Genomic DNA, 25,838 nt, shown 5'->3' with positions numbered 1-25,838 from the left:
ACGCTCACGAACGTTACAATCAAACTAAAGCGGCAAGTGGCTCTAGCATTCTCCACTAACCTGCCACTCTCGGTAAGCGAGTGTGGGTGCAAGAAGCAGATAGAGAACGGGAGAGACAGAGAGAGTTGTAGAGAAACGGTAACGCGGAGAGAAAAGAGAGCCACAAAGATCTGTCCAAGGTAGAGTCGATTGATATAACAGAGATTCATACAAGACCAAATGCATCTTGGCAATTTTAAAATTATTCATGTGTTTTTTGGTTTGTTACCAAATTTTGATTGATACCGAAAGCTTTCCAATAACAAATTAATTTATTTATTCTAGCAATTGAATATTAATGGCGCAAACTTTCTAATAAGAACGCCAGTTTCATCTTGATATATTACAGGTAGGTAAAGAATTCGAACCTCTATTATTTTAAGATCTAGAAGTATGCTAGGTTCTCAATTTAAAATCATTGATATTTTGTTTGTGTAACTTAAATTTAGCTTCACTTCATATGTGTAGTTTATCAACCAGACTGTCTATTGATTCCTGAAATATGGATTTGAAATATGCTCGCCCGAAACTTTGTAAAACGTATTTTTAATTTTCAAAAACAAAAACACATTTGAAGCCCTTGACTTGATTTTGAAGCATATTAACCTAACCTATGACCCCACTTTGACGGAGTTCAAGAAGTCTCCAATTAAGAACGGCAGCCTAATAAAGATCTCCAAACTTAAGCTTAAAAACGTTGGAGATTGGGACGCTGCTGTTCAGAGTAAATGACGCAGCAATTGCACTGTATTACAATAAGTCGCGCTTTGCATAATTTCCTATTCTACCATTATCAAGAAAGTAATTCGTTTTCGTATATGTGTATGAGTGTGGTTGGAGAGGCGGCGGAGGGGTTGTGATTCATTCACCGTAATTGCAAACGCAAAGCGAAATAACAATTAAAGCCTGTTCACTTTTTGACCCCGTCATATTGAGTTGAAGACTCAGTGGCTTGGGCGTAGCTGACAATTTTAATTATAGCTGCCGTCGCTTCCGATGTCAAAGATGCGGGAAACAATTAGGGCACTTTGTTGATGGAGTTAACTTAGGTTGAATGTGGCACGCGTTACAACTTTACATGCCTATTCGGTGCTCGTTGCTTATTAATAAATTGCTTAAATGCTTATCAGCATTAAATATTATGTGAGTAAGCGCTTAAGACTACTAGAAACTTTGAAAACATTTTAAATTGGGAAAAGTGTCCATTGGCTTGGCGGGTCTTCAGCCTATCGATATATATAATAAGTCGATAGCACAAGCAGCACGCATTAAAATTTACCAACACTTGCGGATGTAATCGATACTCGCAGCTGTTTACGGGCTGTTTTTAATACTCATTTATATTCACACTATTTGCTTGGAAAAATCAGTTGCAAAAAAAAAATAAAACAACCAAAAAAGGAAAAATAAACAGAATTCAGCAGTGCTAAAAAGTTGTCGAAAAGGAGCGATTCAAAGTGAACGATTGTTTGGTTTTCTCATAGAAAGCGTGCAACAAGAGATTGCAGGACAAGAGCAGCCAATCAGCATCGCCATGGAGCCTCCGTCAACGGGCGGAGGAGTTGCACATAACAATAGCACACACAAGTTTCATCCCTGCGATGAAGCCGTCATAGCCACCAATGACGATGCCAGTGACTGCAAGCGGGGTGCCGTGCGCCTTGGCTACTGGAAGGACGATTATATTGGGTTCTTTGTGCGCAATCAGGAGAGAAAAGCCCCTGAGATAAATCGTGGCTACTTTGCACGCGTCAAGGGCGTTGAGATGTGTGTGGAGAAGTTTCTGAAGGTTAGTTGTATATAGTACATTTACAGCTAACGGCTGCAGTCAGCGGAAAATGTATATAATGGGTCATGCGCATCATGGTCCCAACGGACTCTGAATCTTTCGTTTCGGAGATACGCACGTGACACAGCTTCTAGATATAACTATGTGGCTTCAATGAAAACTTTAGTTGAGAGGCTTGCTTTTGCAATATTATATACAATTTGATTTAATCTCGTTGAAATATTTGTATATAAACTAATTTTAGCTTTATTTAATACACATAAACACAAAAAGTCCTTGCAGCTCGATCATTTGTTAATTATCGATAGGATTTTAATCGAACATCGATTAATTTATTGTCAGCCGTTAATTTAAAAAGCACAGTTTGTTACATAAGTAAAACCTTTGCCTACTTTAAACATAATTTTTTATGGATAATTCTCTTGAGTTTTTCCTACAAGTCTAGTTGCATTACATTTCTGCCTCCGTACAACTGTCTGGCCGAGACTCAGGTTAAGGTCAAGTGCATGTCCGTACTGTGGCATTGAAATTGTAATTGGAATCGGAATCCTGTTGCATACCGAATGATGCTGATGTTGCTGCTGCGCATGTGTTGCACTTGCGCATCACGCCCCAATTGTGACCTTGCACTTTACTTTGTTTAACTAACTGGCCATGACCATTGCAGAAAACCTCTGGAAACTGCCAAATCATAAACCTTGGCTGTGGCTTTGATACGCTCTACTTTCGGTTGCGGGACACCGCGCACAAGGTGAAGAACTTCATTGAGCTAGATTTCCCCACAGTGACGGCTCGCAAATGCTATACAATCAAACGCAACAAGGCGCTCCTGGGCAAAATCAACGACGAAGACGGAGAGGTGCGGCTCAGTCCGACGGACCTGCATGGACCAAACTATCATCTGATGGGCGTTGACCTACGAAATCTGGATGAGGTGGACAATAAGTTGCAGCAAGCCGAAGTGGACTTCACTCTGCCCACTATATTTTTAGCGGAATGCGTTCTCGTTTATATCGAGGCCCAGAACTGTCGAAATTTGCTCAAATGGATAGCACAGAAGTTTCAAGCCGCCGTCTTTGTCAACTATGAACAGGTAAAGATCATCGCGAACATAATTATTCAGACACTAAACAATTCGATTGTTTTTCATAGGTCAACATGAACGATCGCTTTGGCGACGTTATGCTTAATAATCTACGTAGCCGTGGCTGCAGTTTGGCCGGCGTGGAATCCTGTCTGTCGCTTGAGACGCAAACCAATCGCTTTAAGGACAGCGGCTGGAGTGGGGCACGTGCCTGGGACATGGTGCAGGTGTATGACAGCATTTCCTCATCGGAGCGCCAACGTATCGAGCGTCTTGAGATGTTGGACGAGGGCGAACTGCTGCTGCAGCTTTTCCAGCACTATTGCCTAGTTGTTGCTTGGTTGGGTGTTGCCTTTCAGGACTTAGATATAACGTGCGTGCAAGTATAAAACACAATTTATATGTTGCAATATTCATAATTGATGTGGCTAACTTTTCACTCTATTCCTGACAGTGTGGAGGAACTTATGTCATCGCTGAACATTGACTAGAGGAAGCCTGGAGTTCTTGGCCGCACTGCAAAACAACTTTAACATTTATATTTTGTATGCACTTGCCGCTTGCAATCGTTACACAGATTGTGTTAACAAATTATAATGTATTTAATGTTTGTAATTCACACATACACTGAGAAAAACCTACTTGCAATGTACATAATTGGCATTGCTTATGCCCCATTTGTAAATTCTTAAGTGTACTTTAATTAAGATTGGCAAACATTTTAAATTGTTCGTTCCTTAAAGCTTTTTATTGCTAAGCTTAGTTCTTCCTCTCCCTTTTGGCTACATAATTTATATTTGCAAATAATATGTAATGCACCAACGAAAACTTATTAATCAAATGAAATTATTCAATTGATTGTTTAATTCATTGTCCTGTGGGCGCTGTAAATGTATTTTGAAATTCATTAAAAAACAAAAAATGCCAAATTATTGAAGTATTTATTTACAAAGCCATTGGCCAACTTTGAGCTGATTAGACCAAACACAGAAAATCTTTATTTTCAGCGATAAATTATATACAAATCTAAAAACAAAGATGGAATTCTTTATTTATTCTGCTAAATGTTCTCACCCTTGCTCTTCAACGCCAAACTCTGGTTTCGTATAATACGCATTCAATCGCAGTTCGTCCTCCAGAGTTGGCTCGCCTAGCACCAGCGGGCCAAGACTTTTCTCCACCACAATACTGCTCCAAAACTCTTGCAGATTCCTTTCCGATGCTTTGGTTTTTATCAGTGCTGCAAATTGATTGTACTCCGCAAAGCTGTTGAACTCAAGACAACTGTCCCGATAGAGGCTTAGCACTTCGTTCAATTGATTGAGGTCTAATTTGTTGCGCTCCAGAAGCGTTATAATAACCACTCGCATTTGAGCCGCTAGTGATTGAAATTGGACATCCCGTTGAGTAGTATTTAATTCTGAGCGCACCTTTTGCAACAGCTGTTTGTAGTCTTCGGCGGGCGTCATTAGACCCACACTGTCAATACTGATGGACGTTTCTGTATCTCGTCGTTCTTGCTTGACGGTTGCCGGCGCATTCTGTTCTTCTTCCTTGGCTTTGAGCTTCTGTAGCCATGCATGACTATGTTCCAAGGGAAATAATTTTTTGAGCGCCTTCGCAGCCTGTTTGGATTTTTGTTCGATGGGTTCAGGTACCCTCCAAAAGAAATCGACCAAGTTCTTATCGGCAAGCATTGCTTTGAACTGTGGATCGCTCTTTGCTGAATTGATAACCTTGCGCTCCAACACATCCATTACATTCTGTTCGAAGATGCTGGGCAGTCCATCGAATGGCAGCAAATCGTTCTGCCGCTGCTGTCTGGGCTGCTGTGTATCCTGCAGAGTGCATTCCAGATCCATGCTATCGATTAGCGTATCGACTGCCTGGAGTTGATCCGCGTTGCACTCCGTCTTGGCCGTGCGAAGCGCAGGAAAATCCCAGAACTGGTGTTGGGCATGATAAGACAACTCGAGCATGTATAACGTGGCCGGGCGATCCACTGTGGACTCTTGCGGTACTAGTACCACAATGCGCGGAGTATTAAATTTAACACTAAAAATTTTCCAACAGAGTACAGCGCACTTCTGCAATATTAATGCCCTAACCAAAGCGTCCAGTTTTTGAGCGGATACAACGTTTCCCTTCTGATGTACCAACATATAAAGAGAGTTGCCCGAAAAGTAGGCGTCTGGTATACTGCTGCGCTTTACAAAGCCCACAAAGTGCAAGCCCGGCGAATGTGCTGGCGGCAGCTCAACGAGCGTTTCATCATAAGGCACCGGAGTGCCGCCCAGCATATAGCCATCGATTAGATCTTCGGGCAATGGCGTGACCTCTGTGCCTTTAATAAAATAACGTTCCTCACGTTCTACTGTCTCCTCTGCCTCGGCCCAGACCTTCTTGAGCTTAATGTGACTCTCGTTCTTCATTGCAATGATGCCCTGTAAGTTGATCGCGATCACACTGCCAATGTTAAGCTTGGCATTCCACACCCAAGGGCGTCTACTCGACACATTAAACACAGAGGCCAGCGCTTCCTTAAAGCTGCATAAGGTAGCATTGCAGTTGCTGACTAACTGCATCGCATATTTCTGGTTCGCCTGCTCATAGATGTTCGCCTTCCGCGACACCTGAAAGATGGCCTGCGGCAGGTTGTTCTTGGCATTGTCAATATAGGAGATATTGTGCGAGCTGCGAGGCGTGGATAGTGCAAATTCAGATTAGTAAAAAGGATGAGCGAACCCTTCTGCCTTTTGATGCTCACCCCACAATCAAATCGATTTCTTCCTTGAGCAAATCGCTACTGATCCGGTCGTAATCATCGTACCTCTGTGGCATGTAGTTGAAATCGTAAAGCAGCAAAATACGCTGCCTAGCACACCTTAAGCTACACCAGAATAAAAAGTAAGCGAAAATATTTAATGAGACTCTCGCAAACTTACTCCTGGGCCGCCCTTTGCATAGCCACGGCTACGTCCAGACCGTCCAGCCACTCACCCCCATCGCAGGGCGGCTCGTTGACAAACTTGAAGAATTCCAGCAACAGCTGCCAGTTGCAAAGCTGCGGTTTCTCATTAAATTGAACCACATTCTGGCACATATTATCGCTAGCAGTATTCAACTTATTCTTGCTCTTTTTACAACCCACTAAAACAAAGGACACATAGTCTTTCTTGTCGCTGACGATCTAAAATAAAACAACAAAATTGTGAAGACTATAATGTCATTAGGTCTATTAATGTAATTTACCTTGTCTTTTAGTATTTCTGCAACGCACTTCACCGACTTTAATTTTAATTCCTCGGAGGCGCAGCTTCGCACGTCTATTACAATAATTAGACACTCCTACAAAATATTTCCAAGATCTTATTTCTATAAAAGTTGAAAAACTTTGCCATTTTACCTTATTAGATGCCATTTAGATGGTATTCATAAAAGTTGTTTAGGAAACCGGCGTAATTTCACAACAAAGCGAATGCTATTGATATCATATGTGAATATCGATAATTTTTGGCGCCAAGCTTGCACTTTCAACTATCGATGTTAAATGTTCGAATTTACATTACAGTTTCTGTTAACAGTTGAGCTGCTTAACAATAATTTCCAAGGGAACACCCTGTAGATATTTAAAGTAAAACCGCATTTGTTTTTTTTCGTATTTGAATCAATACGCTCCACGCTTGGGAATAAAAATATATAGGAAAAACAGACCTTTCGTATGTGTATATTGGTATATTATGACATGACATCTTATATATACATACTGGTTTGTTAATTTACCCAAGAATTAAAATTTTTTCTTTGTGTTGAAAAAAAAAAATATAATTCCCGCCCACAATTAGAAAACCCCAACTTTTAGACCTGAGTACTGCGCCGCCGGTTTATTTACATTTTGTAGATCTTTTATGAATGGTTTATTTTTGGAAAACGTCGAACTACTAGGAATTTTAAATCTCTTCTTCTTGAATCATACTTAAAGCTTTTTATATCGCTGTAATTGTTCCAGGTAATCTGAATTTTGACTTAAGTGATTGAAAATCAAATTAGTATCTAGTACATTAGACGCCGGGCCGCCATATTCCGCGGGCAAACAATCAATCCCAACCATGTCGCGTAGTTTACTCAAATGCCGACCATCGTGAGTGAAAATCTGCAAAGAAAAGACGATAAGTCTAGGAAAAATGTTGATATGCTATTACTTACGTGCTCCTTAAAATCTTTGTTCATGAAAGGCAGAAACAATGACGAGGTAACGTGCATGAGAAAGCCGCGTTGAATGATGTGCACCATGCGCTGTTTAAAAGGCAGAACCGTATTCTTTTCGTTAACGATCTTCATAAACATGGGCGAGAACTGACGCAGAAAATTCCGGGTTGTGCTAGAGAAAAAAGTTCAGTAAAAAATTTCGTAAATAACATCTCATAATCTACTACCAACCCCTGAAGATCACAGATCACGGTTATGCCGTGCCGCTGCACGCGCGGCAACATTAGCATCGACTCGAAGATGAGATCATCCATTTCGATTAAATGCTGCAGATAGTCGGGAAATTGCTGGAATGCGTCCACCGTCTTGAAGATGACCAGCACGCGGCCATGCTTGTCCGTTTGCGGCATCACGAAGCGACAGTGCGTAGCATAGAAAAGCTTGGCATAATACTGTATGGGATGCTGGGCCATCCATGTGGGATGCTTTTGCTTAAAATCGTAGTAGGCATGTATGGCCTGATAGGCTCTTAATGTGTCCCAGTTTGTGTAGTGCAGGAATTTCGTCAAAAATATCTCATCCGTTCCCACCTGCAGCTCATCGGACTCTAGAAACGGTAGGGGAAGATATATATATATATATATATATATATATATCTGTCAAGAACAGAGCCGCAACAGAATAATCCTTTTCTTACTCTCCACCAGCTGACGTAGTTGTTTTATCTTGAACAGCTCCTCGGCCGTGTGCTCCTCTTGACTCCGTAGAAACAGCATTATATGGCCTGTAGATCCTTGGCCTTGAAGTTTTCGTCTGTCCTTAAATCCAAAATGTACACAGATTTTTTGAAATTTCAGTAAATTTTTTTATGTTCCGACAGCGAACAGCACTCGCCGCGCGCTGAATGCGCACTGCTTGTTCAAAATAATATTGAAATTTAATTTGGCGTTATGATTTGTTAGTTTTATAACCCGAACGCATCTAAAATATTAATGGCGCACTTAATGTGTTTTTTGTTTTTCTTGGACGGGCTCGCTTCAGTTTAGAGGGAACTTACTGTAATCAATAGATGACTTGTTGGTTTTTATTACATATTTGGAAATGATTCTGATTCCAAAGATCGAGCGACTGCTCCAGTAGATAAAGACGCCCATCGGGATACAGCTTGGACTGACACTTCTCCACACCACAGAGAGTTTGATTAGTAAGACGATTATTTCCATTCGGATTGCTCTGTTTACGAAGCAACTACGTTTTTGGGCTAAGCTAAGAGCATTGCCCAGAGACGTGACTCTGATGGAAATGTTCAAATTAGCATTGAAATTGACATAACTATTTGAATCAAAAATTTTTAATTATTTTTATTAGCTTTGACTGAGTAATAACAGTTCGCCAGTTGCTTACAAATCTAAAATATGCTATTACTGTACTCCAACTAGGGCAAATTTGCGGAATATGTAAATCCATAATATATAAACAAATAAGTCTTTAAGGGAATTCATTGAGATTGTCGATATTTCGTCTAGTGCGTTCCGAATCTCAAGTCCATTGAGTAAGGATTATTCCTAAGAGTATCAAAATAAGTTGAAAATCTATCCCGATTGATTTTATATCATAGAAAAATAACCTGTTTTGATTAAAGCAACAAAGAAAATAGTAGGTTACAAAAGTTTCGGGAAGGCATCCAAAATAAATATAAATAGCTCTTTAGCTCTTAGTTTTTGAGTTATACTTAAAAAAAAAAAAGTCTGAAAAAGATTTCAAAATAGTTAGAAGCAATATGAATTTATTTTAAATAAAATAGTCATATTTTTTCCTTTTTAACGTAAACATATTAAGATTCTTAGAAGAGATATCTATTCCATCACCAAAGAAATGCAATCTTTAGCCGAGAGTAAGCACTAGAAAATACCCTGTACCCAGCTTAAAAGTAACCTTCATGTGTCCTTGACATATTTGAACAGAATATCTGCCCTTCTAGCACTTTCGAATAGACATTTCTTGCTTAAATATAAATGCAAACGATGTAGAAAACTACTCTTATAAAAAGTATATAAAATAGTTTAAGCCCATTTTAAGGATTCCAATCATCAGTCTTATAAGCTCGGTGATACTAAGCTCACCAAGAAGGTCACCAACAGACGGCCTTATCTTGCAATAGGTTAGCGTAGACTTGCTTCGCAAGAAATCTGACAAAGAACAGGTGAAGCTATGAAACTTTTGTGCAGTCGAAAGAACATCCATCCACTTACCTCATCGCATGTGTTGGCACCGCGGCAACGAATAGCAGGAAAATAACATTATTCTGGTCATCCGCCTGAGCATAACACTTGTGATAGTCAGAGCAACTGTATTGATCCAACATAATGGAGGAATTTCTCGTGCCTGCATCGCTGCAATCGTCTTTGGCCACTTTCAATTCATGCATATTCTCCAAGGTGTGATCAAAGAATTTCTTCAGCATGTCCAAACGCTGCAAGTCGCCGACGACAATGCGTTTGGCATTCGACGATTGGTGGAGATTGCGTGTAAAGACACTTTTGCGCGTCTCAGTATTAATCAGTATAATCGCCAAGACATGTGCATCGATATCCAGCTGCTCCGGCAGACTACGTGGAACGCAGCGCTCAACGTTGGCCAACAGATTGCTCTCATTGCGAAATGCATTCATGGCATTTAGATGCAACTCTCGGTACGCAGATTCGGCGCCACAAAGCACACAGATCGCACTGTTGGCCGACACTGGCACGGTGACAAAACGAAAGGCAATATTTGGACTTTTGCTTGGCAGGTAGACGGGCACGTCGAGCTGCAGAGTACTGGAAGAGTTGAGCAAAAAGAGCAAAAGCTCCCTGTCCAGTGTGTCCAGATCCCACCAACCTTCAGTGGCTACAGCAATACGCTGGCCCACAACCAGGCAGCAGAACAATGACCCACAATTGGCACTGAACTCATTTAAACGGTTGCATAGATGCGCATTTTCTGTTGCCAGGAGACAGTCCGTATAGCCCAAAAGAGTTGTACCAGAGCTAGACGCTTCCAGCGCAGCATCCACAACTGGCACATACTTTTTGGCATCTTTCTTTAGACGTTCCAAAAGCGCAGGATGTGCTAACTCATCGCGACTGATAAAAAGCGCTATTCCTCCGAAAGCAAGTTCCGCTAGGGCCTGAAGTTGAAGTTCGCCCATACCGCGGCCACACACAATGAAAGTGATTGCATTGTGAAAGTCACGCCAAATGTAGGTCCATTCTTCTGTATGTGTGGTTTGCAGTTGTATGCCGAGTGATTTGAAGAACATGTGAAATCCATTCAGAGAAGCTACAGTCGAAAATGGCAGCTAAATCGAAAACGACAACAGATGTTACTAACCAAAATTAGCACTGACTATATATTATCATTAAATACTTACATTATCGCATTCGCCCTTTTTACGGGTAAATATGGGTAAGCCGCCATTTGTTGTTAGACAATGCAAATAAATCGACATCGAATCTCAAAAACAAAATGTTGTATATCGGATTTTGTTGATGTTTGGTGTCTGTGGTCAATTCGGAATAAATTAGAGATGAGCAAATGTGGAATTTATTGAGCCTGGTCACGGGCAAATTTTTCCTTTCTAAATACCATAGATAAAAAACTTAAGCAATTCAAACATAATTATTTATATCTGTGAACATGATTAAATAATACACATCTGTCTATTTTAAATTTATAAAACTGGATTGTCGAAATTGCTTGGAAGTTCGTGCGTGTATCTGCATAGGCACGCTAAGCTCAAACGTCGATAATGAAAATGCAACATTGGCACGATTAACGATATTTGCAAAAGCAAACCTATTTCAGGTCAGGGCTGAATATTTGTTTAATATGGAAACACTGAGTTTTGTATATTGTGCCGGTAGATATTTGTTGAATGCAGACGAACTTCTTTGTTAAAAAAAAGTTGTAAACGTAAATAAATGAGATTTGTATATTTCCTTACTGCTCTCTATTAGTTACTTCCATTTATATAAACTCTACTCGATTCCGGCACCGCGCATGACGCTTGTGATCCATCCCTGGTTTTCATTACAGAAGGAGAAGAAAAGTACTGCGAAAAAGTTTGTTTCAAACATACAAATTGGTCACAACGTCAACCGTTGTTAGCCAAATTGCAAATAATTGCTCAGCGTGCATGTATTTTGCTACAAAAGGAATAAAATTGACTTGTGTGCCTCGCAATTTGAAATACATTTTTTCCCTGTCTGGACAAAAACGTTGTAGTCTTTTTACTCGTTTTGCGCTTGTCGTTTTCCACGCTGCTTCTTGGGATTCGTAGGTTGCAACGCTTTTCTAAAACTAGGTAAGTGCGTGAGAAAGTTAAAATTAAGTAAATGTGCATAAAAGTCGGTTTAATTTAACAACAAATGTGTTGTACAACAACCCGAAGCCGTGCGTACAATTTAGATTTGTGAAATGCCGTCGCAGTCTCGAGATGCGTTGCGCTGCTTTGATTGTATTTTGCATGTGTAAGCGGCATGTGTGTGCGTGTGTATTTGTGTGTGCTAGAGATGAGCGGTGTCTGATCGACGGTGACGAGCAGCAAGAAAGCAGATGGCGACTTCTCCCTTCAAATACGCACATTTGAAACAGTGCAAGGCGTTTACACATATCACACCTTATATATATATTTATATATTTAAGTGAAAGTATTTTATTGAAGGCGCGTTTTTTCTTCCAGTCACTTAACACAAATGCAAGTGACTTCCTACTATGAGATGCTTGGGATGAGTAACAGGTACGCAAATATCGCTCATCTCTACTGTGTGTGTGTGTGCGTATGTGCGAAAAAAAAGTAAGCGCGCGCCACAAGCAATTGTGCATTGGTGTTTGTGTGTAGAAAATAAGAAAACATACGTAAATGTATGTATAAAAGAAATATGGTTGCCTTTATGCCGATAAATGTAATTTCGATATTTTCGATTCTTCTATAGAGTCAATCCAACCAACCAACCAGCAGCTGCCAGCTACCACAGATTTCATCACTGACGCGCCTTCCCCCCTCGTTTTAGCCGGAGGAGCAAGCTAAAATCAATCAAAATTAACGCGGACACAGCTTCTGCTGGTGCTGCTGCTGCTGAGCGACGCAGACGCGAACGCTGCTTTTACTACAAAGCGATGGCGATGTTGAGCTCCGATGAGGCGAGCAAGCTGCTCGACTTCAATCAAAAGCTGGACATCAATCTGCTCGATAAGATTGTTGAGGCGCTCTACTCGTCGCAGGGTGAGCAGCTGCGACTGGCGCAGGATATACTTACCACACTGAAGGAGCATCCCGAGGCCTGGACGCGTGTCGACAGCATACTCGAATATTCACAGAATCAGCAAACCAAGTTCTATGCGCTTCAAATACTCGAAGAGGTCATCAAGACACGCTGGAAGGTGCTGCCGCGAAATCAGTGCGAGGGTATCAAAAAGTATGTGGTCAGCCTAATCATTAAAACATCCTCAGATCCGGTCATCATGGAGCAGAACAAAGTCTATTTAAATAAGCTGAACATGATTCTGGTGCAGATACTGAAGCGCGAATGGCCACGCAACTGGGAGACGTTTATTAGCGATATTGTGGGCGCTTCCAAAACAAACGAAAGCCTGTGCATGAACAATATGGTTATTCTGAAGAATCTTAGCGAAGAGGTCTTTGATTTCTCGCTGGGGCAGATAACGCAAACGAAGGCCAAGCATTTGAAGGATACGATGTGCTCGGAGTTTTCGCAGATTTTCACCCTCTGTTCGTTTGTCCTGGAGAATTCGATGAATGCAGCGCTGATACAGGTCACGCTGGAGACGCTGCTGCGTTTTCTCAACTGGATACCATTGGGCTACATATTCGAGACGACGCTAATAGAGACTTTGATCTTTAAGTTTCTCAGCGTACCCATGTTCCGCAATGTGACCCTGAAGTGCCTGTCCGAAATTGCCGGCCTAACGGCAGCCAATTACAACGATAACTTTGCGACGCTATTCAAGGACACAATGGTGCAGTTGGACCAGATAATTGGCCAGAATATGAATATGAATCATGTGTTCCAGTGCGGCACCGATACGGAACAGGAGCTTGTGCTCAATCTGGCCATGTTCCTCTGTACGTTCCTCAAAGAACACGGAAAGCTAGTCGAAGATGCCAAGTATGTGGATTATCTGAATCAGGCGCTTATGTATTTAGTAATGATCAGCGAGGTCGACGACGTTGAAGTATTTAAGATCTGTCTGGAATACTGGAATAGCCTTGTCGAGAATTTGTACAACACCGAATTCTTTCATCCCACGCTGGAGTCTTCAAAGCGACAGCAGGTTTATCCCCGTCGTCGATTCTATGCGACTATATTATCCAAGGTTCGCTTCATCATGATTTCGCGCATGGCTAAGCCAGAAGAAGTTCTAGTTGTCGAGAACGAGAACGGGGAAGTGGTTCGTGAATTCATGAAGGATACCAATTCGATTAATTTGTACAAAAATATGAGAGAGACTTTAGTATTCCTCACTCATTTGGATTGTGCGGATACTGATCGCATTATGACCCTCAAATTATTAAACCAAGTCAATGGCACTGAATTCTCCTGGAAAAATCTCAACACTCTTTGCTGGGCCATTGGCTCGATATCGGGTGAGTTTTGAGTGTATGGCACATATTTTTCTACTTTCTATGTTCATATATCTTGACACAGATTTCCTGTTTACTTATACTATAGGTTTTATGTCCCTGTTGGTAATGAGAGTTTGTTCCCATAACACAAAAGTATGATATTGACTTCTCTTTAATTGTCCATCTGTGTTACCTAAAAAGGCTATATTGGTTTTTTGCATATTATATAGTCAAGTCGATTAACCCATATCTGTCCGACCATCTGTCTCGATGTATAATCGCGTCGATCTTGGACCCTATTCGAGGAAGAAGTAGATTCTCCTATGGGTCGCGCAGTAGGAGTCTCTTTAGGTAACATTCCACGTTTCCCTTAAATTGATCCTGATAAATCCTGATCCTGGCTTTATCTCAAACGAACGAATAATAAAACATTTCGCATAGAATGGGGCTAAAAGGATTACAGCTGCGCTGGGATTAGGATATCTTTTCGTCGGACACTCCCGACCAAAGCAATCTGTTTTTGTTCTGACAATTAAGATATACATATTAGATGTATTTAACATATCATCCACAATTGCTAAGACTCAATGATCCTCTGGCTAAACTTATATTTTATAATTACAATTCTGCAGGTGCATTCTGTGAGGAGGATGAAAAACGATTTTTGGTTACTGTCATTAAGGATCTACTTGGGCTCTGTGAGCAGAAAAAGGGCAAGGACAATAAGGCGATCATTGCCTCCAATATTATGTATGTGGTCGGACAGTATCCACGTTTTCTGCGCGCTCACTGGAAATTCCTTAAGACGGTGGTGAACAAACTGTTTGAATTTATGCATGAAACGCACGACGGCGTGCAGGACATGGCTTGTGACACGTTCATCAAGATAGCAATCAAATGTCGTCGCTATTTCGTCACAATACAGCCAAACGAGGCATGTACCTTCATTGACGAGATACTGAGCACTATGAGCAGCATTATATGTGATCTACAGCCACAGCAGGTAAGTCATGGATAAACTATTGGCTGTTCTATATTGCTAAATCGTCTCTCTTCACTTTAAACTAGGTGCATACATTCTATGAGGCGGTTGGTTATATGATATCGGCACAAGTAGATCAGGTGCAGCAGGATGCGCTTATTGAACGTTATATGCTGCTGCCAAATCAGGTCTGGGACGATATTATATCACGGGCATCAAAAAATGTAGACTTTCTGAAAAATATGACAGCAGTCAAGCAGCTAGGCAGCATATTGAAGACAAATGTGGCCGCATGCAAGGCACTGGGCCACGCCTATGTCATTCAACTGGGTCGCATTTATTTGGACATGCTAAATGTGTACAAGATCACATCGGAAAACATCATACAGGCCATCGAGGTGAATGGCGTCAATGTGAACAATCAGCCGCTGATCAAATCAATGCATGTTGTGAAGAAGGAGACTCTCAATTTGATAGCCGAATGGGTGTCGCGCTCCAATGACAATCAGTTAGTTATGGATAACTTTATACCGCCCTTATTGGATGCTATCCTCATGGATTATCAGGTGCGTTATGATTTTCTATTTCTAACTTATTATTATTAAAGACTTTAAGCGATTTGAATAGGATGCGAATGATATCATCTTATGAAAACTGCGATATCCTTACCTTAATGTATGCATGTATCTTTATTCTACGACTAGCTGAGCCAACTGCTCGATCAATTTTAAAAGTATCTTTACGGTACTTTGTCTATATCCTTTTACACGTATGAAATGAATATGTCAAATTGACCACATGAAATCTTTATATGATGTTCCTGCTATAAGAAACGATTATAGTTTATTATAAACCCATTTTACAAAAATCTGTAAGGCATCAGGATTCACGGTCAAACATAATAAGATTCATATTTCATTTGAATATGCCTTTGCAGCTGCTTTCCTGAAATTAATCAAATGTCTCACATTAGTGTATTATTTAATATTTTTATGATTGTTTATCATCCATAATTCTACTTGTATTATTTGATTGTAATAATACTTAAGATTTTTGGCACGTTTTAGGGCCACTTTCTAACAATTTATAGGCTGCTTGATTTAATAATCTATTTAAATTTGTTTGTAGCGGTGTAAAGTTCCGTCCGCGCGCGAACCGAAAGTTCTGAACGCGATGGCAACGATTGTAAACAAACTGCGCCAGCATATCACGAATGAAGTACCAAAAATATTTGATGCCGTATTTGAATGCACGCTGGACATGATCAATAAGAATTTCGAAGATTTTCCGCAGCATCGGTTCAGTTTCTATGAGCTGCTGCAAGCGGTCAATGCGCACTGCTTCAAGGCGTTCCTCAATATACCGCCGGCACAGTTTAAATTGGTATTCGACTCTGTGGTATGGGCCTTCAAGCACACAATGCGCAATGTCGCCGACATGGGCTTGAATATACTCTACAAGGTAAGTGAAACATTTGCCGAGAGTTGCAAGTGAGTTAATCATAATATTGTTATATAACAGATGCTGCAGAACCTTGAACAACATCCGAATGCGGCGCAGAGTTTCTATCAGACCTACTTTACGGATATCCTGATGCAAATCTTTTCAGTAGTCACTGACACTTCCCATACAGCGGGCCTGCCCAACCATGCTATAATATTGGCGTATATGTTTTCGTTGGTGGAAAATAGAAAAATAACGGTTGATTTGGGCCCCATACCGGACAATATGATATTCATACAGGAATATGTGGCCTCATTGCTAAAGTCGGCATTTAATCATTTATCAGATAATCAGATCAAAGTCTTTGTTACGGGCCTTTTCAATTTGGACGAGAATGTACAAGCATTTAAGGAGCACTTGAGAGACTTTCTAATACAAATTCGCGTAAGTAAACTAGCCAACTGCAAGAGATACACTGCAATTTTGCTCAATTATATACATACGCTTTTCAGGAGGCGACCGGCGAGGATGATTCGGATTTGTATCTGGAGGAGCGTGAAGCAGCATTGGCCGAGGAGCAGTCCAATAAGCGTCAAATGCAACGTAATATTCCGGGCATGTTGAATCCGCACGAATTGCCAGAGGATATGCAGGATGAATAAAATATGCCGCGTGTTAGTTGAAGCTTGAGAATGCTGATGATGATAATGATGATTGATGATTGATGATTGATGATTGAAAATGATGTATGAGTGTTTTCTCGTTTGGAGAAAAAGTATAAATGTTTGTTTGATTGATGAATGCATATGAGTATAAACGTTATATATATATACAAACACACACACCACACACACACACACACACACACACACCTGCACACACATACGCATCTACATGCTGACAGTTGGGTTTCTGTTGAATAAAGTTAAATGATACGAGAATATAAAGCGGTTAATGTGCGCAATTGCATACCTTAATATGATTAACATATTTTTGCGTACTTGCCGCCAGCCGAACCGACAACAAAACCACGCGCACTCCCTAACCCCAAACTTAGCTGATAAAACATCGTCGTCTACATTAAAAAGCAAACGAAAGATGAAAACTTTATACATACATAATTACTAAATACATATAATAATAATAATAATAATGTTTGTTTGAAATTTTTAAATGAGTATAATTGTAGAAATATTGTGTGTGAATGAAAACGAGCGAACAACACATGCCCCCACATAATCCTTTCCACATTCAAACGAAAGGAACAAATAATATTAAAGTAAAGTTAATTGTAGTTCGCCCACAAAACATCAAGAATATGATTAATGAGTAATTGATTCTATGTATACACTTGTATAAACCCAATCAAATAATTATGTACATGTATGTAATGTGCGTCAAATAAACATACACACAACACAACACACTCACTTGCAAAAAAAATAAAAATAAAAAAAAAATATAAACAAAAAAAGAAAACCAGCTCCATAGAAATTTGTATGCGTATGATTGATGATTGATGAAGATGTTTAAATTTTTACATTTAAATTAGTTTGTACAATAATTTAAATAAAAATCAATTAAAAACACAAAGATCATATCTCTATGTACGAATGTGTGTGTGTTTGGCGGGGACCGGAGAGAATGATTATTGAAGCAGATATTTGACTAAAAATCAGGATCAGAGCATTTTGCAATGGAATTTGAGTAGAACACTTATCTTATTTGTTTAGTTTGTTTTTTTTCTCACATTTATACATAGTTAAAGGGCTCCAAAATAATATTTAAACAATGTGACTAAAATTGTTTTTTATTTTAACTAAAAAAAAAAGTAAAGATTAATTTTTTTATATTTATAACACAAAAATTATAATTATTTTTATAAATAAAACGCAAAACTGAAGCTTACATTTTATTGTTAATAGTTTTCTCAAACATTTGCTGCTCGATCTCTATCGTGATATGGTCTCTGCTTAGGGAGAAGAGCTTGGGTTTATTTGTATATCATTGTGGCTCTATGTCAGAAGCTTTACGGGTAATCGACAATTGTGCAGAAATTGTGTTTCTTTCGCATAGGAGCTCCATTTGATGTATATATCATTTGAAATGAGCCACGTGTTTCCCATGGGCTTTGTGGGATACACCTTGGTCAGGTTGCTGAATGGCAGCTCGATCTCGTTGGCCACCCGCTGCTTGAAGTCGGTGGCGTTGAACGGCCTGTGAGTTTGGATTGCCTGCGTGACTGCGTCCAGAAACATTGCCCAACGTGGCTGGTAATAGTCGCACATCAGGCCCGACCATTGTTTTGTTGCATAATCGAGAATCTGACCGTTGGGACCCCACGACGTGAGCTGATTGCGCGCATTAAACTCGTAGAGGGGACGCAGTTGATCGCTGGGCGCCAATTTCTTGGCGGCCTCCAGCCAAGTGCCCAATAAATAGTGTGCGCCACTTGCCAGTATATGCTCCATATCGTCGAGTAGTTCCAGCAGCTTGCCAGCCAAATACTCGAGACGACTTAGCTGCTCCTTGCGATACGCTGACCTCAGGTTGACGTATATCTGATCGAAGCTCTGTTGCAGAAACTGGCGCGTTATGTCTACCAGGTCGTGCTCATAGATGGCATACCTGTCATCCGTTAGAGGCACCTTTTCCCTGGACGCCAGCAACAGCTGCCAGGCTTCGATCACACTGGAGCCATTGTACCAGGTCCACGGATTCAAGTTTAGTCCTGGCCTTTTGTTCAAGGCATATTTGCCACGCATACGTTGCAGGCCATGGAAGGAGTAAACGCCGCCGCGCAACAGCTGCCAAGCCTGGGCCAAACGTGTATCGTTAACACCATAGCGACTCAGAGCGAAGTGATCGAACCAGTCGCCAAGTTGCAGCTCCGACGCGCTCCAGCCCTGCTCAAGGGTGAGAGCGAACATGGCATAGTTCTGGCCAATGCCCTCGGGTGTGATGCCTACGCCCACCATGCTGCTATTGGGCATAATGCGTGCCGATATGATTCCACTGCCGATGAACTGGGCGGACCCAAAGAGACCCAGCGTACCGCCGAAATTGTTCAGCATGCACCACACAAATGGTTGACCGTAGTAGGAATGGGTGCGCTGGTATTGCGGAAACTGTTCGCTTTGCAAGTCGAGCACTAGGATGCGACCACGCGGCACCGCAGTCAGGAAGGCCTCTATAAGCTCATCTGTCCAGAAGATATTCTTTAGAAACATCCAACCCTGCAGCAACCATACGGCATTCGCGTCCACCTCTCGCATCGAGTTATAAATTGCCTTGGCTGTCGAACGCATATATCCCGGCTCAGCTAGCGGTGGCTGCATCTCGTTAAAAGGATCGCTGAAGTAGATGTGATTGGAGCCATAGACTTGGATGACAAGCCGCAGAAACATGGCGCCCAACTGCTGAAAAAGCGGATCGTGTGGCTCGACAAACAGGTCGCAACAATACTGATCAGGAAAGTTATTCCAGCGTTCGGCAGGCGTATAGTTGGCATTGGGAAAGACACGTCGCATTGCCGTAGGTACATGTCCGGCAAATGCTGGCAGAGCGACGCTCATGCCCAGCTCGCGCTGTGCACGCACAATGAGTTGTTGCAGCAGCTGCTGGAGACGCCTGTGTGCGGGTGGCAGTGGACCAGCCCAGCCACGAATGTTGCCCATGCGCTGCCAAGCCTGGAACGCCGGACCGGCAAAGTGTGCGTCTATTTCGTTTGCGTTGAGGCCCAGCTCTGTGTACACCGTCTGCCAGATGGCCTCCTGGTTGGGCGCTATCACAAGATTAATGCCCATCATCGCCATCCAATCGATGTGTGCACGCCACTCCTCGAATCCCCACCACACGAAGCTGTAGCTCCATGTGCACACATTCTGGTAGTAGATAATGGAACTGGCCGACTTCGAGCTGAGTGTCACATTCGGCAGTTGCAATTGGTCGGAGAGCTCAATGCGTGTCTTGTGCCAGTCCACATCCTGATTGAGCACATATTTTAGATAGTAATGAAAGCCCTTGCACACCGAGACGCCATCCCATCCGGCTATCAACACTTGGCCATTATCCAAACGGCTGATCTGCAATTGAAAATCATTAGAAACCTGATCTTCTCTGGTTCGATTCAACTCTTTTCCGGCAAACTGCTCACCTGGTAGCTGCTTGTTTCGAGCAGCTTGTTCACTTCCACCTGAAATAAGTTGGACGCTCGCAGCCCGATCACACGTTGCATGAGCTGCCGCACGGCTTCTTCCTGCACGTCCGGCGTGGTTTCAGGCGTCAAACGTGCCGCCAGCTCCGGCCCGAGCTGGCAATGACCCAAGCTCAATTTGTGCACGAAGGTCAAGACCAAGAGCAAGAGAACACCGACACGCCCGACCATGACGCTCAATGTCAATAGCTCGAGTCGCACTGGACGCGGGCTGTGTCGTGCGCTCCAATTGTTGATAATAAACGTGAGATCTTTCTCTTCTCTTTCTGCTCTTTCTCTTTCCTGCTCTCTCAGTGACTTAATGCAAGCTGGCGCTCTATTTAAATAAAGTTTGTTTCTTATCAGCAAATGCGCGCCAGTCGAGTGTTCAGGTGGGCCAAGCGCAAGCACGCAAATTTAATTATGCATGTCCGTAAAGTCTAAAGATTCTTCGTCAAGTCAATTTGCTCGTTCACAATATTCACCACTTGCGTTTAAAACGGTAAACACAACACACACTGGCGTCAATTTAACGCGGGGTGTGTGCACACTGGACAGTCTTGAGTTGATTTTCATTCGATAGATTCGATAGATTTAATCGAGTTTTGTAGATTGGATCCAATATTTAAAACATATTTAATTAATTATGTCAGACAATTTACTGAACTTCAAATAAATAAATAAATTAGAACATAAGTTAGGGCATCTCAGATCTGGACACTTTTCATCTGTAAAGCTAAACGAATTAAAATCAAAAAACTTATCTAAGAATTAACAAATAACAATATGATTATAGGCTATAATTTTGTTTCCATCTTTATTGCACATCTTAGACTTAAAAACTAACAACAAATACAAATATTATTGCAATATGTACATATTTATGTATACATAAAGGTACATGTGCTGGATTCTTGATGCCATACATCATGTACATAAGTATGAGTACATTTGTTTCAATTTCCAAGAACTTGGATAACAATAAAGCAATATAAAAATTAGAATTACAGAATTAAGCTGGCAACAAATTAAATCAAAAAGCACTGGGCCTTCGTTTTTCGCAAATCTTAACAACAAAACGATGTACATTCGCATACATACTATTTTGGTTAACTTAACAACTAACGAGTACATCATGTATGTAATTTATACAATTTAAAAGCCTTTCGTGTTGCATTTTCACAATAAAAAAACATTAATTTGCACAACATTCTAAAAAACGACTAGCACTAAACAGCCCTGTGTGTGTGTGTAAAAATACTTAAATATATCTATGCACGTGCACAATTAAATATAAATATTAATATTAATATAAATATAAATATAAATATATATAGTATGCCTTTGCGTAAGTACATAAATTGAAACAACCTGATTGCGATTTGTGGCTGGCTTTGGTTGTGGTTAGGCTCGAGGCAAATAGTTGCGGGGCGATTCCATTACCATTTGCCAAGGCCAACCTAACGAATAAGTTAAACATATTTTATCCTTTTTTTGTTTATGGTAAATTCGTTGTGCTGCCTTTTCCAACTCTTACGCGTCTCCTTCTCACATTCGACTCCCGCTTCTCCTCAAGTTCGACTCTCGTTTCTCCTCACATTCGACTCTCGATCCTTCTCACATTCGAACCTAGATCCTCCTCACATTCGACTCTTGATCCTCTTCACATTTGAATCTCGATCCTCAAGTTCGACTCCTGTTTCTCCTCACATTCGATTCTCGCTCCTCCTCACATTCGACACGAGATCTTCTTCACATTCGACTCTCGATCGTCCTCACATTTGACTCCCGATCTTCAAGTTCGATTCTCGTTTCTCCTCACATTCGACTCTCGATCCTCCTCACATTCGACTCTCGATACTCTTCACATTCGACTCTCGCTCCTCCTCATGTTCGACTCTCGCTCCTTCTCACATTCGACTCTCGCTCCTCCTCACATTCGACTTTCGCTCCTCTCCTCGTTCGTTTCCTACTCGCTAATTGAGTAGGCTTTTCGCACACATTTGCCATGCCGCGTGATGCGCTGATCAGCATCCTCGTGTGCATGGTCCTGGCAGCCTGCCGGCGCCTCGGCATCGTGGGCAGGTGCTGTTGAGGATTTGTTCAAAGCGTAGGTGCGTATAAAATCAATGGTGGAGTAGCCTTGGCTGGCCACAGTTTCCACAGCTGTTGCAGCACCGGTTGCCGTTGCCCCAGCATTCGAGTTTCTCTTCTGTGCTGATGCCGCAGCATCGGAAGCTTTCTTTCCTTCCGGGGTTTGTGGCGCAGCAGCTGTCAGGGACAGGCCGCTGCCAAAGCCATTTGTCATCGTCTTGGGCGAGCACTGTGCCGGACTACGCGGCTGATCCAGGTCGAGCACTATGTAGTTAACACCAGCTGGACTGGTCTGCGTCACCGGCGGCGGCGGCTGCTGCTGTTGCGACGCGGCGGCCACCGAATGCTGCGAGCAGTCGCGTGGCAGAGGGGGCAGGTCCAGGCGACTAATGTTCTCATAGCAACGATCATTGCAGCCGGCAGAGGCGAGCGGCATATCGAACAGGAGCCGCTCTCGCGATGTCTCCACATTGGCATACAAACGCAGCGTTTCGTTGAGCGCCGGAGCAGATTCTTGCGGCGGTATGTCACCCAAATGCTGCTGCCGGCGCATCGTGCTGAATGCGCTATTTGTGGATGTGGGCGTGCTCTCCGGTGGTGAGCTGCAGCGCTGCATCGGCTGATCGAAGTACACGTTGCCATTGGTAGTGATGTAGGCGCCGGGCGTGATTGGAGACTGCAGAGCGCCATGGTTGGCAGCTCCGCCCTGCTCGGCGACGACGAGCTGCAGATTTGGCAAGGACTCGGGTGAATCGGAAGTCAATGCAATTGCCTCGTTCGGCTGCTGCTGCACCTGCAGCGCAGTACGCGCCAGCATTGGTGCCGGCTCCAGATAATTGTTGCTATGCGGCTGTAGATCGCTGCGACCCAAGAGCACCGACACCGAATGCGTGGAGTTGACGCGTTCACGTTCCCGCTCTCCTTGGGCAAAGGCGTCGGTGTTCACGGCATTTATATAGCGCTGGAACATCGGATAGAGCTGCTCCGCATGGTGTATGCGGAACGTGTAGATGCCCGGGCCAGACATGCAACGGCGTCCCGCCTCGAACGAGAACATGTCGCCATTAAGACCATAGCGCCGCAGGTGCTGCAGTGCCCATACAATAGGTTGACAGCCAGGCGTCATGAAGATCAACTCGCGCGGCGTCAATTCCAAGTAGCCGCTGCGTATGATGTGCGCCTCGGGTCCGCTGGGCTGCAAATGGGCTACGTGCACCCGAAACACGTTCTCCTGCCGCAATTCACTCAGTTTATTGGTGCTAGTGATGCAGCCCATTATGTGCTGCAACAACAACAACAAATGATATATTCATTCAACATAAGCTCAGCTAATCACTTGCCACATACTTTCGTGCTGGCCTATGGAGGCAAAACTGTTATCTATAGCATGGAAACGGCGTATGGGAATAAAAGACGTCACAGCCACTAGCGAATGTGGCCCTCCATTTACGACCCGAACTTCACGTGTTGTCACATTTACTCCATAACAATTAACTGGATCTCAGCGTATTATTAAATAAATTCCTCCTTTGGCAATACTTTTGTGTTTTTTTTTTTTGTTTTTTATTGCTGATGCTGTTTCTTTGCCCGTCTGTTAAGTTAACATGCGAATAACATGTTATTAACAGTGAGCACGAATTTTGTTCTGTTAACTCGATTGCTAACTTATATTTGTTGTGATAATAATTAGCTATTATAACAATTCATCTAATCAAAGTAGTAACAAAATCAAACGAAGAAGTGATTGAGGCTCATTTTTAAGGATTTAAAACTTAACAGCGCCTAACTGGCACCTATTTTCAGCATTAACAGATGCATAACAGATACAGCTGCCTCAAAAAATCTATCGAAATGCATAAATTTAAATGCGGTGCAAATACAACAAATATTTTGGGTTTTTATTATATTTATATATATTTTACATTCGTATTGTCATTAAGTGGGGCATATCTAACAGTCGCACTTTATACAATTTAAGCAAGTATTTTTTAAAAATCATTTTGGGGTTTTTCAGATGAACAGTTATTTGCCATATTGCATGCATGTAAAACAAAATGCTTAAGAACAACAGTAAATACAAGTTTATCGAAGAACGAAGTATAAGATGAGATAGGAGTATAAGTATAAGTATAAGATGCACTTCGCAATACGATTATTCTATTCTTTTTTATTGTTAATCCAGTTAATCGATTCAAAATAATTTCACAATTTACGAAACATAATTAACATGGAAATGCATAATTAGGCTAATGCGATCATCTATATCTTCACCTCGTGAACCTGGAATTAGTCTTAAAAACTTAAGCAACACAACACAACATATCCAAAAAGGGAACATATAACCCCCTCATTCACCCCCCCGTAGTTCCACTCAGATATATATCCATTACGTCCTTGTTCAAGTGCACGAACTGGCGACGCTTGGGTATGGGTTGAATGTTCGGTAGCCGTGTGCCATTCACGGCATTCAGACTTAAAAGTGGCTCCTCGTCATCGTCGATGGCGTCGTCGTCAGTGTCCGGTGGCCGTTGCTCCACGCGCTTTCGCTTGGTAGTGGTGCTTGTGCTTGTGGCGGGCTGGTTGTCGCTTATTGTGGATTTGCTTGAATTCTCGGATATTGTGGAATACGCAGATACCGCACTCGAGCTCTGTGAATGCACCTGCTGACTAGAACTCACATCAGAAATGGAGTTTGTATTGCCCGCTGCACGTTTTTTGCCCTTCTGCAGTTGTATGGCATGTCGCAGCTTGACACGGTAGATTTTCACCAGCGTATCATAACAGCTTCCACAGAGGAGCGTTGTGCTCCGCAATTCCGGGTTAATATGCTTGGCGAAGCTAAGTATTTTCTCATCACTAATTGTCTTGTGAGGCGTACGGAGATGATGATTGCCTAGGCCGCAGTAGCGTTTGCGTGTCGTGGGTGATGTTGATTTTGGTGTTGGCGGCATCTTGAAGTATCAAATATAAGTCTTATATGTTGTTTTTTATACACATTTAAATTACTTTTATCCCGGTGCTTACTTTGCTGTCATTTCCCGCCGAAGCTGTGACAGCTTGTTTTATTATGTGCGACCTTTTACAGACAATGCGAAAATATCTCAAAATTCCATAAAAATACCCAAATTAAACCAAAAATACCAAAATTGCCATGTCAGGATGCCGTTGTTTAAATCAGAAAACGCCGCCGCAAGTGGAGGAAGCGACTCCACCGATATATTGAAACAATTTGCTTAAACTATCGGCAATATTCATACATCGATATTTCTTATAAATGCGAATATTAGGAGAGGAAGTCACTTGCATCATAATAAAATACAAAGTATTATTTCAAAGTATTGTTGCTTTTAAACTTTTTTCCTATTTTAAAAGTTT

At 41.9% G+C, this 25,838-nt stretch overlaps 8 protein-coding genes across 9 annotated transcripts; 2 read left to right on the top strand and 6 right to left on the bottom strand.

Moving 5' to 3' along the window:
• Positions 1-1,386: 1,386 nt before the first annotated feature.
• Positions 1,387-3,824, top strand: LOC115763403 (leucine carboxyl methyltransferase 1). Its single transcript, XM_030705953.1, has 4 exons — positions 1,387-1,828; positions 2,496-2,921; positions 2,981-3,285; positions 3,367-3,824. Exons 1-4 carry the CDS (start codon positions 1,574-1,576, stop codon positions 3,401-3,403), a joined length of 1,023 nt encoding a protein of 340 aa, XP_030561813.1. The 5' UTR covers positions 1,387-1,573; the 3' UTR covers positions 3,404-3,824.
• Positions 3,825-3,853: 29 nt separating this feature from the next.
• Positions 3,854-6,411, bottom strand: LOC115763402. Its single transcript, XM_030705952.1, has 5 exons — positions 6,319-6,411; positions 6,165-6,260; positions 5,858-6,102; positions 5,680-5,802; positions 3,854-5,606 (listed from the first exon to the last, which is right to left on the bottom strand). Exons 1-5 carry the CDS (start codon positions 6,331-6,333, stop codon positions 3,983-3,985), a joined length of 2,103 nt encoding a protein of 700 aa, XP_030561812.1. The 5' UTR covers positions 6,334-6,411; the 3' UTR covers positions 3,854-3,982.
• Positions 6,412-6,765: 354 nt separating this feature from the next.
• Positions 6,766-8,143, bottom strand: LOC115763384. The gene is made up of 4 exons (XM_030705924.1): positions 7,819-8,143; positions 7,353-7,728; positions 7,119-7,293; positions 6,766-7,065 (listed from the first exon to the last, which is right to left on the bottom strand). The coding sequence occupies exons 1-4, from the start codon at positions 7,895-7,897 to the stop codon at positions 6,889-6,891; spliced, it is 807 nt and encodes a 268-aa protein (XP_030561784.1). The 5' UTR covers positions 7,898-8,143; the 3' UTR covers positions 6,766-6,888.
• Positions 8,144-8,917: 774 nt separating this feature from the next.
• Positions 8,918-10,837, bottom strand: LOC115763386 (protein fuzzy homolog). The gene is made up of 3 exons (XM_030705926.1): positions 10,534-10,837; positions 9,374-10,461; positions 8,918-9,310 (listed from the first exon to the last, which is right to left on the bottom strand). The coding sequence occupies exons 1-3, from the start codon at positions 10,609-10,611 to the stop codon at positions 9,253-9,255; spliced, it is 1,224 nt and encodes a 407-aa protein (XP_030561786.1). The 5' UTR covers positions 10,612-10,837; the 3' UTR covers positions 8,918-9,252.
• A 357-nt stretch (positions 10,838-11,194) lies between these two features.
• Positions 11,195-17,966, top strand: LOC115763379 (exportin-1). The gene is made up of 7 exons (XM_030705916.1): positions 11,195-11,466; positions 12,098-13,770; positions 14,382-14,752; positions 14,818-15,297; positions 15,860-16,192; positions 16,253-16,618; positions 16,687-17,966. Exons 2-7 carry the CDS (start codon positions 12,282-12,284, stop codon positions 16,834-16,836), a joined length of 3,189 nt encoding a protein of 1,062 aa, XP_030561776.1. The 5' UTR covers positions 11,195-11,466; positions 12,098-12,281; the 3' UTR covers positions 16,837-17,966.
• A 114-nt stretch (positions 17,967-18,080) lies between these two features.
• Positions 18,081-20,943, bottom strand: LOC115763516 (alpha-N-acetylglucosaminidase). The gene is made up of 2 exons (XM_030706117.1): positions 20,331-20,943; positions 18,081-20,259 (listed from the first exon to the last, which is right to left on the bottom strand). Exons 1-2 carry the CDS (start codon positions 20,559-20,561, stop codon positions 18,190-18,192), a joined length of 2,301 nt encoding a protein of 766 aa, XP_030561977.1. The 5' UTR covers positions 20,562-20,943; the 3' UTR covers positions 18,081-18,189.
• Positions 20,944-21,180: 237 nt separating this feature from the next.
• LOC115763524 lies at positions 21,181-24,032 on the bottom strand. The gene is made up of 2 exons (XM_030706128.1): positions 23,811-24,032; positions 21,181-23,745 (listed from the first exon to the last, which is right to left on the bottom strand). The coding sequence occupies exon 2, from the start codon at positions 23,737-23,739 to the stop codon at positions 22,339-22,341; it is 1,401 nt and encodes a 466-aa protein (XP_030561988.1). The 5' UTR covers positions 23,740-23,745; positions 23,811-24,032; the 3' UTR covers positions 21,181-22,338.
• Positions 24,033-24,617: 585 nt separating this feature from the next.
• Positions 24,618-25,737, bottom strand: LOC115763421. 2 transcript variants are annotated; one of them, XM_030705980.1, is made up of 2 exons: positions 25,470-25,500; positions 24,618-25,414 (listed from the first exon to the last, which is right to left on the bottom strand). In XM_030705980.1, the coding sequence occupies exon 2, from the start codon at positions 25,412-25,414 to the stop codon at positions 24,815-24,817; it is 600 nt and encodes a 199-aa protein (XP_030561840.1). In that variant the 5' UTR covers positions 25,470-25,500; the 3' UTR covers positions 24,618-24,814. The 2 variants fall into 2 exon arrangements, with proteins under 2 accessions (XP_030561840.1, XP_030561839.1); XM_030705979.1 differs by having other exon boundaries at positions 24,619-25,414; positions 25,488-25,737.
• Positions 25,738-25,838: the final 101 nt, after the last annotated feature.

Source organism: Drosophila novamexicana, unplaced genomic scaffold (assembly GCF_003285875.2).
Source record: "Drosophila novamexicana strain 15010-1031.04,08,12 unplaced genomic scaffold, DnovRS2.1 tig00000739-arrow-arrow-pilon, whole genome shotgun sequence".
NCBI classification, from domain to species: domain Eukaryota; kingdom Metazoa; phylum Arthropoda; class Insecta; order Diptera; family Drosophilidae; genus Drosophila; species Drosophila novamexicana.
The sequence above is the reverse complement of the archived record's forward strand: the minus strand, read 5'-3'. Positions and strand labels throughout refer to the sequence as shown.

Bases quoted from the DNA above. Each gene is read 5' to 3' on its own strand.
- LOC115763403 (XM_030705953.1), top strand. From the start codon at position 1,574: ATGGAGCCTCCGTCAACGGGCGGAGGAGTTGCACATAACAATAGCACA. The intron at 1,829-2,495 runs GTTAGTTGTATA...TGACCATTGCAG, and splicing joins GTGTGGAGAAGTTTCTGAAG to AAAACCTCTGGAAACTGCCA. The intron at 3,286-3,366 runs GTGCGTGCAAGT...TATTCCTGACAG, and splicing joins TTTCAGGACTTAGATATAAC to TGTGGAGGAACTTATGTCAT.
- LOC115763379 (XM_030705916.1), top strand. From the start codon at position 12,282: ATGGCGATGTTGAGCTCCGATGAGGCGAGCAAGCTGCTCGACTTCAAT. The intron at 15,298-15,859 runs GTGCGTTATGAT...ATTTGTTTGTAG, and splicing joins CTATCCTCATGGATTATCAG to CGGTGTAAAGTTCCGTCCGC. The intron at 16,619-16,686 runs GTAAGTAAACTA...TACGCTTTTCAG, and splicing joins ACTTTCTAATACAAATTCGC to GAGGCGACCGGCGAGGATGA.
- LOC115763384 (XM_030705924.1), bottom strand. From the start codon at position 7,897: ATGCTGTTTCTACGGAGTCAAGAGGAGCACACGGCCGAGGAGCTGTTC. The intron at 7,729-7,818 runs GTAAGAAAAGGA...TACCGTTTCTAG, and splicing joins ACTACGTCAGCTGGTGGAGA to AGTCCGATGAGCTGCAGGTG. The intron at 7,294-7,352 runs GTTGGTAGTAGA...TTTTTTCTCTAG, and splicing joins GTGATCTGTGATCTTCAGGG to CACAACCCGGAATTTTCTGC.
- LOC115763524 (XM_030706128.1), bottom strand. From the start codon at position 23,739: ATGGGCTGCATCACTAGCACCAATAAACTGAGTGAATTGCGGCAGGAG.
- LOC115763386 (XM_030705926.1), bottom strand. From the start codon at position 10,611: ATGTCGATTTATTTGCATTGTCTAACAACAAATGGCGGCTTACCCATA. The intron at 10,462-10,533 runs GTAAGTATTTAA...TTTTCGATTTAG, and splicing joins AAAAGGGCGAATGCGATAAT to CTGCCATTTTCGACTGTAGC. The intron at 9,311-9,373 runs GTAAGTGGATGG...GTTCTTTGTCAG, and splicing joins GTGCCAACACATGCGATGAG to ATTTCTTGCGAAGCAAGTCT.
- LOC115763402 (XM_030705952.1), bottom strand. The intron at 6,103-6,164 runs GTAAATTACATT...GTTTTATTTTAG, and splicing joins CAGAAATACTAAAAGACAAG to ATCGTCAGCGACAAGAAAGA. The intron at 5,803-5,857 runs GTAAGTTTGCGA...ATTCTGGTGTAG, and splicing joins ATGCAAAGGGCGGCCCAGGA to CTTAAGGTGTGCTAGGCAGC.
- LOC115763516 (XM_030706117.1), bottom strand. From the start codon at position 20,561: ATGGTCGGGCGTGTCGGTGTTCTCTTGCTCTTGGTCTTGACCTTCGTG. The intron at 20,260-20,330 runs GTGAGCAGTTTG...TTTCAATTGCAG, and splicing joins TCGAAACAAGCAGCTACCAG to ATCAGCCGTTTGGATAATGG.
- LOC115763421 (XM_030705979.1), bottom strand. From the start codon at position 25,414: ATGCCGCCAACACCAAAATCAACATCACCCACGACACGCAAACGCTAC.